This window comes from Callorhinus ursinus, unplaced genomic scaffold (genome assembly GCF_003265705.2).
Source record: "Callorhinus ursinus isolate GAN/ISIS: 27379988/994484 unplaced genomic scaffold, GSC_fseal_2.0 scaffold13, whole genome shotgun sequence".
Taxonomy (NCBI): Eukaryota; Metazoa; Chordata; class Mammalia; order Carnivora; family Otariidae; genus Callorhinus; species Callorhinus ursinus.
In genome coordinates this window covers 28,077,631-28,094,012 of record NW_027397075.1, presented here as the reverse complement: position 1 = coordinate 28,094,012, position 16,382 = coordinate 28,077,631, and the positions used below count along the sequence as shown (strand labels likewise).

The 16,382-nt window shown below is 36.5% G+C and overlaps 1 protein-coding gene across 9 annotated transcripts in view; it reads left to right on the top strand.

The window, feature by feature from the left end:
• CCDC181 (coiled-coil domain containing 181) overlaps nt 1–16,382 on the top strand; it is a 68,107-nt gene that overhangs the window by 26,515 nt on the left and 25,210 nt on the right. For 4 of the 9 annotated variants that reach the window (XR_012380526.1, XM_073899970.1, XM_073899969.1 and 1 more), the window contains exons 1-3: nt 6,925–7,111; nt 12,464–12,603; nt 15,363–16,310. Coding sequence is in view for 8 of the 9 variants with exons in the window: in XM_073899970.1 (XP_073756071.1) it covers nt 6,925–7,111; nt 12,464–12,603; nt 15,363–16,310 (1,275 nt within the window). In the remaining variant the exon portion in view is untranslated. Of the gene's footprint in view, nt 1–6,919; nt 7,112–7,346; nt 7,392–8,563; nt 8,614–12,463; nt 12,604–15,362; nt 16,311–16,382 lie in introns of those variants that run through there. The other 5 variants (XM_025877792.2, XM_073899972.1, XM_073899973.1 and 2 more) reach the window with 5 other exon arrangements.

Sequence of the window (16,382 nt, the reverse complement as noted above, 5' to 3'; positions counted from 1 at the left end):
TGCTGCTATTAACATTGGGGTGCAGGTTCCCCTTTGGATCACTACATTTGTATCTTTGAGGTAAACACGCAGTAGTGTAATTGCTGGGTCCTAGGGTAGCTCTATTTTTAACTTCTTGAGGAACCTCCATACTGTTTTCCCGAATGGCTGTACCAGCTTGCATTCCCACCAACAGTGTAGGAGGGTTCCCCTTTCTCTGCATCCCCACCAACATCTGTCATTTCCTGACTTGTTAATTTTAGCCATTCTGACTGGTGTAAAGTGGTACCTCATTGTGGTTTTGATTTGTATTTCCCTGATGCCAAGAGATGTGGAGCATTTTTCATTTGTCTGTTGGCCATTTGTATGTCTTCTTTGGAGAAATGTCTGTTTACATCTTCTGCCCATTTCTTGACTGGATTATTTGTTTTTTGGGTATTGAGTTTGATACGTTCTTTATAGAGCTTGGATACTAGCCCTTTATCTGATATGTCATTTGCAAATATCTTCTCCCATTCCATAGGTTGTCTTTTAGTTTTGTTGACTGTTTCCTTTGCTGTGCAGAAGCTTTTTACCTTGATGAAGTCCCAATAGTTCATTTTTGCTTTTGTTTCCCTTGCCTTTGGAGACGTATCTTGAAAGAAGTTGCTGCATCCAAGGTCGAAGAGGTTGCTGCCTGTGTTCTCCTCTAGGATTTTGATGCATTCCTGTATTACATTTCAGTCTTTCATCTGTTTTGAGTTTATCTTTGTATGGTGTGAGAAAAAAGTCTAGTTTCATTCTTCTACATGTGGCTGTTCAATGTTCCCAGCACCATTTATTGAAGAAACTGTCCTTTTTCCATTGGATATTCTTTTCTGTTTTGTCGAAGATTAGTTGACCGTAGAATTGAGCACCCATTTCTGAGTTCTTTATTCTGTACCATTGATCTATGTGTCTGTTTTTGTGCCAGTACCATACCGTCTTGAAGATTACAGCTTTGAAATAGAGCTTGAAGTCCGGCATTGTGATGCCACCAGCTTTGGTTTTCTTTTTCAACATTCCTCTGGCTCTTTCTGGTCTTTTCTTGTTCCATACAAATTTTAGGATTATTTGTTCCAGCTCTGTGAAAAATGTTGATGGTATTTTGATAGGGATTGCATTGAATGTGTAGATTGCTCTGGGGAGCATAGACATTTTTAACAATACTCATTCTACCAATCCATAAGCATGGAATGTTTTTCCATCTTTGTCTTCCTCAATTTCTTTCATAAGTGTTCTATAGTTTTTAGAGTACAGGACCATTACTTCTTTGGTTAGGCTTATTTCTAGGTATCTAATGGTTTTTGGTGCAATTGTAAATGGACTCAACTCCTTAATTTCTCTTTGGTCTGTCTCATTGTTAGTGTATAGACATGCAACTGATTTCTGTGCATTGATTTTATATCCTGCCATGTTGCAAAATTCCTGTATGAGTTCTAACAATTTTGGGGTGTAGTCTTTTGGGTTTTCCACATAAAGTATCATGTCATTTGTGAAGAGTGAGAGTTTGACTTCTTCTTTGCTGATTTGAATGCCTTTTATTTATTTTTGTTGTCTGATTGCTGAGGTTAGCACTTCTACTACTATGTTGAACAATAGTGGTGAGAGTGGGCATCCCTGTCGTGTTCCTGACCTTAGGGGAAATGTTCAGTTTTTCCCCATTGAGAATGATATTTGTGGTGGGCTTTTTGTATGTGGCTTTTATGATATTGAGGTACATGTTCTCTATCCCTACCCTGTGGAGAGTTTTAATCAAGAAAGGATGCTGTATTTTGTCAAATGCTTTTTCTGCATCAATTGAGAGGATAATATGGTTCTTGTCCTTTTATTACTGTGATGTATCACGTTGATTGATTTGTGAATTTTGAACCACCCTTGCAGCCCAGGAATAAATCCCCTTTGGTTGTGGTGAATTATCCTCTTAAAGTACTGTTGGATGCTATTGGCTAATATCGTGATGAGAATTTTGGCATCCATGTTCATCCGGGATATTGGTCTTTAATTCTCTTTTCTGATGCGGCCCTTTCCTGGTTTGGTGATCAAGTCAATTATTATAGCTTTGTAATATAGTTTGAGATCAGGAAGTGCGATGCCCTTATTTTTGTTCTTTCTCAAGATTATTTTGGTTATTTGGGGTCTTTTGTGGTTTCATGTGAACTTTAGGATTTTTTTTCTATTTCTGCAAAAATCCTATTGGAATTCTGATAGAGATTGTATTGACTCTGTAGATTGCTTTGGGTAGTATGAACATGTTAGCAATATTCTTCTAATCCGTGAACATGGAGATCTTTCCATCATTTGTATTTTCTTCAATTTCTGCCATTAGTACCTTATTGTTTTCAGTATACAGATCTTTCACCTCTTTGGTAACTTTATTCTTAAGTATTTTATTCTTTTTGATGCTATAGTAAATGGGGTTGTTTAAATGGTATGTGTATGAAGAAGTAGAGAGTACAGTGATCTGCTGAACTCTATAAAATTGACAAATGTGTCATTAGCATTCTCCATCATTTCTTCCTCACTTGCATGCCAGTTCTGTGCTCTCACGGTCTCATGGTAGCTCTGATTATCCTAATTTACCAAAGTTCTGCACTTTCTAAAATGCCCCATTTTAGGGGTGCCTGGATGGCTCAGTCGGTTAAGCCTCTGCCTTCAGCTTAGTCATGATCTCAGGACCCTGGGATCCAGCCCAGCATTTTTGTCAGGCTCCTCACTCAGTGGGGAGTCTGCTGGAGGATTCTCTCTCTCCCTCTCCCTCTGCCCCTCCCCCTGCTCATGCTCTCTCTCTCTCAAATAAATAAATAAATAAATAAATAAAATCTTTTTAAAAAATAAAAAATAAAATGCCGCATTTTAGAAAGGTATTCTTCTCCCTGATCATCAAAACACTAATTCTTTCAATAGCTTCTGAGCAGATAAAGTATTAGGAGGAAATTATAAATTTGATATAAAGTACATGATTAAGGTTTTCACGATAAAATTAGTTCATTTATTCGGTTATGTCAACTCAATAAATATTTATCAAACATTTAAATGCCAGTTCTGCTAAGTATACAAAGAGATCTAAAATTCAGTCTCTGCTTTAAAGAACTCACAGTTCAGAAGAAATGAATGATACACTTAACTTTCCCAAAGATGCTATCCATTTTAATGGAAACGTTGTTTCACAATGTGCTTTAATGGAAACTGCAGTTGTTTTCACAATATGCTTAAAATATCTCAGAGGCTGCCAGAGGCAATGAAGGACTGATTCATTTTATGCCACTCCTCATCTTGAGTCAAACCAGCAATTCTGAATTACATAAAGATCCCAGAATAAACTAGTTAATGCCTCCATGCCCCCATGAATGTTAATGTCTCTGTATAATGCTCCACCCTTGTGCAATTCTTTTCATTCTTCAAAAGTCAGCTCTAATGTCAACACTTGCAAAGGAATTTTTATTGTCACTCTTTTCCTAATTGAGCTCCATTTTTGAGCTAAATCTGCACCTTGTGTGTCACACTGTGTTCCCTTTGTTTAAGTTTATCTCCTTTATAAGTCTGTGAGCTCCTTCATGCATAGACTGGGAATTATTCACCTCTCAGGCAGACCCATAAGTAAGGAACTCAACAGGAAAAATTGAATTGTTATTGAAAACCTCATATTTCTCTGCTTTCTTAAATAGATGACAGTGAATGAATCTTTTTTTAATAGTTGAGGTTTTTTACCACAGATTATGAATTATTTTACAATGTTGTCATTTAGTGTTTATCTTTGCTCGCCCTTAAAAAAGATAATCAAAGATTTTGGTTTTATTCTAGGTAGTCTCCGATTTCAGTGCTTTTTATTTTTCTCCCTGCATGTCAGTCAGCCACCTCTCTCTAGTTCTTCTGGTGTCAGTGTATCTGCTTTCAACAGCCCACCTCTTCTCTCTCCCTTTCAAATGATCACATTCTAATTTCCAGGCTGGGAACTCAGAGTCCTAAGTTTATTAGAATAAAGGAAAGGACTGTGACAGACTCTTCTACAAATGGCTCAGGCTTAGCTCAAAAACTTTGTCATAACTTTTTATTACTATTTTCAAGCTTTTTATACTTATTTTATGTGCAACTGGATCCTAACTAGTTGTGGTAACTGGAATTCTGACTTCCATTTAAGTGTGATGTGTTTCTGAATTTTTACAGCTATCCATCCCAATTATTTATTTATTTATTTATTTATTTATTTAATTTTTTAAGTAGGCTCTACACCTACAGTGGAGCCCAATGTGGGTCTTGAACTCATGACCCTGGGATCAAGACCTGAGCACAAGCCCTGAACTGAGATCAAAGGTTGGACGCCTAACCTACTGAGCCACCCAGGCGCTTTTTTAGTTTACTTATTTTTTTTAGTAATCTCTACATCCAATGTTGGGGCTTGAACTCACGACCCCAAGATCAAGAGTCATATGCCCTTCTGACTGAGACAGCTAGGCACTCCCTATCCATCCCACTTTTTTTAAATTAAAGATTTTATTTATTTATTTAGAGAGAGAGAGTGGGGGAGGGACAGAGGGAGAGAGAGAGAGAGAATCTCTAGCAGACTCTGCACTAGCACAGAGCCGGATGGAGTGCTCTATCTCACAACACTGAGATCACAACCTGAGCTGAAACCAAGAGTTGGACGCTCAACCGCTCAACCGCCCAAGCCACCCAGGCGCCCCTCCATCCCACTTTTAAATCTCATTCAGGTACATAACACAAGAGTTCTAAAACAGTCATGTTTAACATACATTTCTTTGAAATTGATATATTAACATCTGGATCTTTTGTAAAATAAAAAAACCTGACAATGTAGGAAGACTTTGAAAATAGAATTCCACACATAATTTAAAATTTTTCTTATGTGTGTTTTGGACATTTAAGGATATTTTAGAACCTACTTTCATCCTTTTGGATGTAACACTGTAATGATAATACGTAATATGTAAGGATAATAGGCACATATTTTTGAGCACTTTGTATACATCAGGCACTGTGCTAAACACACAGATTACCTCATTTAATCTTCATAATCCTAAAGGCAAATGTTACTATCTGTTTTATAAAAGGGACATCTAGACTTAGAAATTAAAATCTTCTATCAGTTTAAGCACAGGAGACAGAATCTATATGTTAATCAATCTTGAAAACTTATTTTAAAAAATATTTTCATCTCTCTAGTTATGCTTTGCCCACTATTCCAATAATATTTTGGGGGGGCACCTTTATCGTTAGCATATCATTCATATACCATACAATTCAACCTTAAGCAGTCACTCACCCATTTTCCCCCCAATGGCAGGCCAACACCATCACTAGGCAACCACTAATTTACCTTCTATCTCTGTAAATTTGCTTCTTCTGGACATTTCATATAAATGGAATCATATAATATGTGGTTTTTGCTTTTAGCTTCTTTCACTTAACATAATGTTTAGGTTTGCAAGGCTCATCCCTGTGGTAGTATTTATCAGTACTTCATTTCTTTTTATTGCTTAAAATATTCCATTGTATGGATATATCACATTTTATTTATGCTTTCATCATTTGATGGGCATTTGGATTGTTTCCACTTTTTGGCTACTATGAACAATGGTGCTATAGACCATTACATTTGTAAAAACATTTACAAATATTTGGGAGGATCAGTGGAAAAAAATTAGTAGGAGTTCTGAAAACTAGATGTTATAATAGCTTTTGTAGTAATTCTATACTTATTAAAGAAGATTGAAGTAAAATTTCTTTAACCTTAAACACTCAATAATTTTTATATTTTATCTTTTTCAAGTGTTTGGCCTAAGATCTAAGTCCTGTAGCAGAAGAAACATTAAATCATTAGAACTATAAGTTATACATTGCAGCTAGGAAGTGCACTCAATATTGTAATCCATTTTAACCTTAAATCTTTTTATTTTTTAACTTAGTTTACTCTGCAGTTTGGAGAATACTTTAAAACTCAATTTTACATGACCCCTCTTTGAATAAAAGATGCTCTCCAATGTACCAAGTGATAAAAAATTCTAATAACAAACAAAAAAATAATCTGAAAATTGTGGAGTACTGAGGAAACATTTTCATATTTCCTCCCTGTTTTTTGTCTATTTCTGGCAGGGAATAGACAATTTCTAAAATCTTATCATTTGTTACTGCAATCTAAAATAATCCATCTTGCGGGGCGCCTGGGTGGCTCAGTCCGTTAAGCCTCTACCTTCTGCTCCGGTCATGATCTCAGGGGTCTGGGATTGAGCCTGGCATCCTGCTCCCTGCTCAGCACCGAGTCTGCTTCTCCCTCTGCCCTTCCCCCTGCTTGTGCTCCCTTTCCCTCTCTCTCAAATAAATAAATAAAATCTTAAAAAAATACAATTCATCTTGCTTCCCCTTTATAATAAAGGCGATCTTTAAAGAGGATTTGAGAAAATCCTAGTTGACCATTTTGACATGCTTGAAAGCTGGAGCAAACATCTTTTGACCACTCTTTTGGGATTTGTTTTTTTTTCATTCGCGGTCGTGGGAGGGAAGCTTCGAGTGAAAAATCTGGTAACTAGTTAGCAATTTGGTACCTACTAGTGAAAAGGGAAATGATTCTAAGGCCAACGGCGAAGAAGATAACATACAGAAATATATATATCCAGAAACTGTTCTTAAAAAATTCCGTATTTGGCGAGAGACTGCTACACGTGGGAAAACTTAAAACCAAGTAAGTGATCCTTCACCAATTTGGACTCACGCCGCCAATCTTGTGCGTGATGCAGGGCTTTCTTGTTTGTCTCCGTGGAAACCGCAGCCTGACAGGTCCTCCGCAGGCTCTAGGAAGAGCGCCTGGAGGGGCAGGCGTCCTCAGGTTGTCCTCTGCGCCTGCGCTGGTCCACCGCGCCCTCGTAGTAAAAGAGGCCCGGATGGAGGACGCGGAGACGCGCCGTTGCTATGGCAGCCGGGTCCTCTCCTCCGTGGGAGCAGGTGCTGGGGTCTCCCTCGCCTCTCTGTCGGAGCTTAGAAAGAGGAAGAGAGGAGAACTCACCCGGCCATCTCTGTGACCCCAGCCGCTGCATCTTATACAGGCAGGAGGGGAAGCAGAGGGAGAGAACGGAAGGATGGTGTGGAGATACTTACGGTGGGAGAGAGGGTATGGGGGTAAAACGTCTGGGACAACTGGGAGGATAGGTGGTTAGAAGAGAGGGAAGAGCCTTCCCTGTTGGCGCCTGATCCTGCCGAGTACGGGTTCCACGGAACCTGCGGGGATGTCTGGCAACACCTTGCTTGGTTTGTACGAGGGAAAACCCGTCTGAGTGTAGCTTAGTCTCATTTTTATCATTTTCTTTCCCTTCTCAAAGTTCTCATCCCTGGGAGAAAAAAATCACTCCTGAAATGGTAGCTTCCATGAAGAGGCTCAGGTATTCATTTAGTTGATGGTACCTGGGGACCCTGGATACAAATTAAAGTTATCACCTAATGTGTGTAACATACCATTGTCATACTTTGTGACGGAGTATGAATTTAAAAATTTTTTACTCATAGGATTTCGGTTTGGAAAAATGCAGCAAGAAGAATGGGCCAGATGGTCTCATGATGTTATTAGGGGTTAGCTTTTGCTTTAGTACTTATTTTGTATTGAAACCGTTCTCTTTGAGTGTTTTCTTTTCTTTTTTTTAATTCTCTTAGATTTTAGACAAGGCGATGTTCAAAAGGCCACGAGATAAGACTGGAGTCAAGGAATTAGATTAAGCTATTTTCGAATGTCTGAATCCTGAAAGAAAGTTGTTAAAAGTGTATAGAGACTTGGCTTAGACTCACACTAAAAGATCTGCAGTCACATACCCGCATGGGATTTAACAGAGACCCAGGGGGAAGGAATTAATTTCTGTCTCTTACTACAGTTAACCTATTAAGAGGGTGGTTCTGATCTAAGCCACTTACACAGATTTTTACTGATGATAAACATTGAAATTTAAATGTGTGAAACTCACAGGAGTAAGTGTTAGGTGATTCAGTTTGTGTAAGATACATTTTTGTTCCAGCATGATGACTGTGTACCATATGGCCAGTACCCTGGGGATGATGATTAAAAGAATTGAAGGGAATTGAATATCCTGTGACGCATTTGAAAAAGGCTTAAGGGACTTGGTAACAAGAGTTTATGATTTATGTTCTTTGTTTACTTGGCAACCAGCCATGAGGTTTTTGAAGGTACAGGAGAAGGCGACAGTACAAATTTAATGCATCTTCATTTATTTCTCAGAGTCACTGCAGCTGTGGCTTTTCCTCTTTTAAATTATGGTATAATCGTATGATTTAATAACACCTAATATATTTGATTTGTAATCATTTTATTTTTATTTATTATGCTGATTTTTTGGTGTTAAATTTGAGTTTTCACATGGGTGAGAGTCTGTAAATAGCTAACAAAAGTCCTTGGGCAACTGTTTATTTACAAATTCAGAACTATGTTTATTAAAAAAATTAAGGGAGAACACTGAAGAGTTCCATAGAAATCTTATTCTAATAATTAGTTATGTAACCTTAATATCTTAAAATTATAAATTCCAAGATCCCTGGTCTGAAAAGAAAGCTGATTATCCTAAGGCACTTGTGACTGTGAAAAACAGTATTATTTATGTAAGTATTTTGGATCACAATGAGTTTTAGGTTGTGCTACATCATCCATGGTGCCCTTACTTTTAATTAGTAGTTAGACATAACCGTTGATGTGATTTAGCCTGTCTTGCAGCTAGGCAGTGGTAAATAAACTCACTCTGTAGTATTGATTTGGTTTCTCTAGGTTACCTCAAAGTATTATTGCTCTCAACCTTTGCTTTACAAATTATTGAAACCTTACTTTGAGTTCTTTAAGAAAGTCCATTTTGTATTCTTAGTATACAAGACATAAATATCTAGAAGGAATTATAGTCCAACTAATACAGTGGAAATAGTTATAATTATTCAGTTGAATAATTAGGTTGAATGATTAACATTCATGTACATAAAACTAACTTTGTCTTGAGTGGAGGAAGGGTACCAATACCAAGCACTATTTTGAGAAAAGATGACATTTAAGTGAGGCGGACAAGAATTTTTTAAGTCTTGGATTTAATTATTCAGGCACTGATCATTTGTTTTAGATTAAGCTTCTCATGATACTATGCGTTTCATTTTAAATTCTCTTGCTTTTCATGAGTTGACAGTTATTTGCTAATTTGCAGGTTATAAAAAGTTTAAAATAAATCTTAAGGGTCATCTAGCTCAACAGTTTTGCTCTAAGGCTGTTTGTGTTGACAAGGAATGCAACACTTCTAATAGGCAGCTCACTTCATTTCAGGACAAGTTTAAAATCTAAATTCTGTTTTATTTTTATTTTTTTCATTTTATTATTATTATTTTTTAAAAGATTTTATTTATTTGTTTGAGAGAGAGAGCAAGAGTGGGGTGAGGGGCGGAGGGAGAGGCAGACTCCCCGCTGAACAGGGAGCCTGATGTGGGGCTTGATCCTGGGACTCCAGGATCATGACCTGAGCCAAAGGCAGACTCCCAACCAACTGAGCCACCCAGGTGCCCCATTTTATTATTTTTTAAAAATATTTTATTTATTTATTTGAGAGAGAGAAAAAGAGAGAAAGCATGAGCATGGGGAGGGAGGGAGAAGCAGACTCCCTGCTGAGCAGGGAGCCTGTAGCAGGGCTGGATCCCAGGATCTTGAGATCATGACCTGAGCTGAAGGCAGATGCTTAACCGACTGAGCCACCCGGGCGCCCCTGTAAATTCTGTTTTAAATTGCCAAAATTTGTCCCTGAGTTTCCAGCCTTTAACAGTAGTTTTGCTATTTGAAGGTATCCTCCTTTACCTAGCAGCCATTTAAATAATGTAAAGCAGGGCGCCTGGGTGGCTCAGTCTGTTACTCTGCCTTTGGCTTGGGTCCTGATCTCAGGGTCCTGGGATGGAGCCCCACATTGGGCTCCCTGCTCAGTGGGGAATCTGCTTCTTCCCTCTCCCTCTCCGCTCTCTCTATTTCTCTCTCTCTCTCTCAAATAAATGAAATCTTAAAAAAAATAATTTAAAGCAGTTATCTTCTCTTCTTTAGGATAATATTCCCAGGGTTTTCAGGTATTCTGCAGAGTATGGTTCTAAGGTATTTTACTCTCATAGCCTCCCTTCTTCCCTTCTTTCTCTTTTATCCCCCATTCTCCTGGTTTGCTAGCCTCTGAATGTGTTCAAGCTTGTCTTTTGACCTTTAAATTGTAGCACAGGAAACTGGATACAGTGCTTCCCACTTTCTGTATGTCTCACACATAGTCTTAGCTTGGAGTTTATTTACATTTTGGGTGTCCTCATCATTCTTTTAACTCATTTGAACCTTCTGTTCACTAAAACCTGTTACAATGTTTTTCATACACAGTATTGAAAAGCCTCATCTCTTTACTTAGCTAGTGCTTGTGCAGCTAGTGGAAAGATGTTCTCCCACATGCTTTCACTATTATTGATGGTGAACAATGGAAGGAAAATAATGCATATCTCCCTTCAGCAAAATTGGCACCAGTTTAGGTAGTCTAGCCAAAGGTTTGCTGATAGTACAGTGAAGCCAATGGCCAAAACAAAGTTTGTGGATAATTTATTAATTCAGACAAAATATCTCTCATTTTCTATCCTAAATAATGCGTTCTTGACATCTGTACTTTCTGCCTCCAAAAAGGGTTTTAGGTAACTTATTCTTGGTGTAGGAGCAAGAGAAGGCTCCTAGGTATAGAAACAGGTATACAAACAGGGTCCCAGGTGTTTGAGACCCTGAAGATGAGATTTCTATAGCTCTTTTGAGACTGAATCTAAAAAACTACATACATTTAGAAAGCATTGCTGGTTTGTTTTTGTTTAAGTTAATGGTGGAAAATGTGCAGATTATTGCTATATATTTCTACCTTTAGCTGCTTTTTGACAATTGGATCCACATAAACAATTTTCCCTCAACCTTTTTTTTGAACAGATAATCTGACATCAGATTGACCTCTTATCACTCCTTCAAGATTCTTCCTCAGGAACACATTATGTTCAGGCCTCTCTGGACAATTCCATGCACTTCCATGTTTGTTTTGCTCTTTCTCATGTTGTTCTCTTTGTCTAAAATAACTAATAAACTCTTGTACTCAGTATTCAAAGCCCATCTCAGCTTTCCTTGGTATTTCCTACTTTAGACTGAGTTAATTGCTTTTTTATTCTTCCTCCCAATGTTCTCTCTCTCTCTCTATATATATATCTTTATTCCATTTACATGCATTTAAACTTGTTTTTATCTACATTTTAAATTTATGGGTTTTGTTTATTCTGTACCATACAGGAAATACCTCAAGGGCATAGGTCTATTTTATAATCTTTATGGGAATGTATATAGGAATATTATAGGTGTTTAACAAATGTTTGTCAAAACTGAAATATATATATATATACACACACACACACACATATATGGTATGCTCACCCACATATACACATTATAGGTACAGATTTATTTGCTTCTTTTGTTTGAAAAATTATATGCAGAACAATTCTCAGAGCTAGGAACTGACCTCAACTTGTAGATAACTTTAGAATTGTTCTCTTAAAAATGACTGAATTTATACATCATTTTCACAAACACTTATTAACTTTCATCTGACATCCCTGTTTATTTGTCACTGTTTCCAGATAGTTTTAGGCATCACATTTTGTTTTTTTTTTTTTTTTTGGTGAAAAATATATCTCATTTAGAGTTGAAAACAGTTGACTTTTATGGAAACTAGCATTTACAATTGTTGAGAATCAACTTAGTTGAAAAGCTCTCAGATCACAAATTATAATTATGCCATATAAACTACTAGAAGGATTAAAAAACTGAGGATGGGAATTGATATTCAGGTTTCCTCCATTATTTGAAAGTTTACTTCTCTTTTACAAAAGACCCACATCAGTACCTGTTTTTGCTCACTGAAAGAAATCTGAAGAGGATTTTTGCTTTTATGAAGCAGTAATTGCTTCTTTGCTTTATGCCATTTTAGCTTTTAAAAGATTTCATAGGAATGCTCTACTTTCAGAGAGCAGAGGTTACCTGTATTTGTTTTTATTGGAGCATAAAAACATGTGAATGAGTGTGACTTACAAGCTGAGTCATCTGCTCTGATCTGGGCAAGGCGTTTCAGTGATGGCAGGGGATGTGGAAAATCCTGCTCTAAGCCTCAGATAGTCTTCTTATCCACCTTTTTTTAGTCTCCTTGTAAATGAGGGTTCCAGGAATGGGGGGGTGGAGATGGTGTTTAGGAGCTGCACATCTAGAAAATGTCTGGCCATTGTTGGTCTCTCTTTTAGGGTATACAGATATATGTTTATTCTGAACATTCCATGTTTTATGTTTCTGTGTGTTGATTAGCTTATCATATTAATCTCCATACTCCTTACTCCCCCTAAAGGTGACATAACATATACCTTATCTTTTTAAATCTTCTAGCATTATTCTTTAACAAACGGAAAATGGATGAAAATAAAGATATGGACTCAAAAGAAAGTGGAGAATATGAAGATGACTTTGAAAAGGACCTGGAATGGTTAATTAATGAAAAAGAAAAAAGTGGTGCCAGCATAATAGAGGTATATATAAATTGCCAACAGCATTCATAATAATATCATTAACAAAGTGCTTTGTAATTCTTGAAGAGTTTTGCATATATAATGTCATCTAAACCTCACAAAATTCCTTTGATAAAAATAGAACAAGTATCATTATTTCCACCTTAGAGATGAGAAAATTGAGGCATAAAGAGTTTATATGTTGTGTCCTAAGGTGAGGGTAATTAGTGAGAGAACAGGGATTAAGTTAGCACTTAATAAAATTTAAATTATAATTAAAACTTATAATTTATATAATATAAATAAATATGATTTATTGTACCAAAAATAAAAACAAGTACAGTTAATTTCTACTTATATAAACTTGGGTAAAATGGGGTTTTACTTTTAATATAAATGAAAGGGTGGTTATACTTTTAATGTAATGGAGTTATACTTTTAATATAAATGAAAATAAAGCAAATTCTCAAAAAACATGGTCTTTTAGCTAATATTTGAAACCTTAAGACTGAATTAGCTCTTCAGGGGAATGAATATAGAGAAGAATGTAGAGTCAAAACAGTCATAGGACTACCTTTATGAAAAAGTGGATTGCTAGATTTGCTTATCAGACACCTAGCAATGCTGTGCAGATTAGGAAAAAGTGGATCCATTAAATATGATCGTATACTGTTTATCAGACACAAAGAACGGAAATCCAGGAAAATGAACCAATTCCTAGATCACAGTTTTTTTCTCTCTTTATATTTATTTATATACATGTATATGGTGTGTATGTGTATCTATACATAAGTTGTGTGCACATATATGTGTGTGTATATAAATATGTGTATATATGCTTATGTATATATGTTTGAAGTTAGAGTCAATATATAGGAAAGTAATGAAGAAAAGATGTAAGATTCATGTAAGAATAGGTGACTTTAGAAGGACTAAGAGCTCAGTAATTACACCGGAAGTCAGATTGAAGAAGGTTAAGGAAACGAGTATAAGAGAAAGAAGGCAGCAAGTCTTACATCACAAGTTTCTCTTAGTTACATTTTGCTTTCTTATGTAATGGAGAGGACAAATGGGATTGTATGTGAAAAAGGCAACAGAGTAAAAAGTCAAGATTTTTCTAAGATGGCCTTTAAATGGGAGTTTTATGCATCTTTAACAGAAAAATAATCAGGATGAATACAGGCAGAGGTACCCAGTGGTAAGGTTGAACCAAAGTCTCGTTCCTGAAGGGGTGTGAGGTCCAGAGCACAGAGTGCTAGAATTAGAGAAGTGATGATCATGATTCATTTTCTCATTTCTCAATTCATTTAGAAAATATTATAATCACCTGCCATGTATCAGAGGCTGTTCTGGGTGCTGGGGATAAAGCAGTGGTCAAAACAGAGTGCTCTCATCAATTTTACCCATTCCAGTGGATGATTATAAGCATGTCTTCCTTGGAGCCTGGCAGGAAAATCGGATGACAGAGAAAGAGATAGGGTGAGGGCTGGGGGAAAATTTCCTTGTAAGAAGTGGTAGTTTTATTGCAGAGGGCTTTTTATTTTTTATTTTTTCGACTTCTTTTGCAGTGGGTTTTAAAAAGTGAAAGTCAAAGAATAATTAGGAAACAGATACTGTCAGAATGAACCACGGAGTCAAATATGGCTTAAAAAAAACCAATTTCGAAGCTGAAATCTTAGTTTAATCTTACTTATTTGTTAGAGATTTTAATGGGCCAGGTTTATTTGCTCATCAGACATCTAGCAATGCTGTGCAGGTTAGGAAGAGGTGGCTATCAGAAAAGATGACCTTTGAGCAAGTAAAAGAGGAAGAGAATTTTAAGGGGTTGAAGAGAGCAACAAGTAGTACCTCCCATAGAATTGTTTTAGGAGGAAGAGAGTTGTCTGAGAAAAAGAAAAAAATATTGCAAGGTGAAGGGTTTGTTTGGTTGGTGAGTATGTTTGTATGGGGGAGAGATGTTAGGTAGGAAGCCTTTAATTAGAAACAGCAGATGTAGCATAGGGTTTTGTGATGTGATAATATTGGTCTATGTGGAATTGTTCATTGGTCTATGTGGAATACTGTTCATGTGGAATTACACTTTTTTTTAAAAGATATTTATTTGAGAGGGAGAGAGAGAGAGAAAGGAATTATGCTTTTTTTAATGTAAAACCAAGTTATATGATGGTGTTTGGCATAGATTATTGGGGCCTCTGAGGATAGTTGAGGAAGGAAAATGTCATCCAGAGATGAAAATTAGCCTGGAATTTGGATATAGATCCTGCAGAAAGTAGCAGCAATAATAATCTGAAAAGATTATAAGAACCTCAAAATGGTTAGAACTTGACCAAAGACTGATGTTGTAATGACTCTGGAGAGAAATATACTTTTTTGAAGAATGCAAATATTATAAGGAGAAAACATTAAAAATATTTTTCTTCTGAAAATTTAAAGGGAGGAAAACTTTATAGAGGAAGAATGTTGAAATAATAATGTCTTATTTGTAGTTAGCCTTTCATTCATTAGCATGAACATTTATAAAATATTAATATAGCACTTAGCAACATCAAATTCAGATTTAGGGTTAAATTTTTCCCAAAGTGCTGATGTCACATGTATTTCCCTTGGGGTGCTCATAAATGTGAATTAGAATATTAAGAGCAAAGTATAAAATAGAAAACATGTACATTTTCCCATTCATAAAATATATTGTATGAATATGAAATTCATTTTGGATTATCTACATGTAAATGGACAAAGAGTCTTAATTTTTACTCAAGAAAACTTCATATTTTTTTTAGGTGGCTTGTGGGAATGAAGAGAATATTAACCAAGAATTAAAAGACAATGAAACAGAAGTAGAACACACCAAACAACATTCTGATCCTGACAAATCTTCGAAGGATGAGCTTTCACCAAGAAGAAATGACTTCATTTCTGTACCAAGTATTCAACCTTTGGATCCCATATCAGATTCAGACAGTGAAAACTCTTTCCAGGAATCCAAAGTGGAAAGCCAGAGAGACCTGGAAGAGGAAGAGGATGAGGAAGTAAGGAGATATATTATGGAGAAAATTATACAAGCCAACAAGATTCTACAGAATCAAGAACCTGTGAATGATAAAAGGGAGCGAAAACTTAAGTTCAAAGATAAATTAGTTGATCTGGAAGTTCCTCCACTGGAAGACACTGATACTCACAGAAATTATTTTGAAAATGAAAGTAGTATGTCAGGAAAATTGTCACAGTTATGTATTTCCAATGAATTTGGACAAGAAAATGTGCTCCTGTCACTAACTGACGGAAATTGTGAAGAAAACAAGGATAGGAAAATACTAGTAGAGAAAGATGGAAAGTTTGAACTTCTAAATTTACAAGACATTGAGAGTCAGGGGTTTTTGCCCCCCATTAATGCTAATAGTACAGAAAATGAACCTCACCAGTTGTCACCCAGATCTTCCAACTCAAATATCAATGGGGCTAAGAAAGAAGAGCCTATAGCAAAGATTCATGCTATTGCTTACTCATCAACAGAAGAGCCACTGGCTTATATCCCTCAGCCGCCCCCCAACCCCAAGACTCGTCCAAGCTCTGCTGTCAACTCAGATCGAAGTAAGGGGAATGGAAAAGCTAATCACAGGACACAGTCTGCAAATATATCTCCAGTGACCTCAACATATTGTCTTTCCCCTCGACAAAAAGAACTGCAAAAACGGCTAGAACAAAAGAGAGAAAAGCTAAAGAGAGAGGTGAGAACATAAGGGTGCATCATATTAAAAGCAGAATATATTTGCATGTTTTATAAATGCAGTAGAAATTAG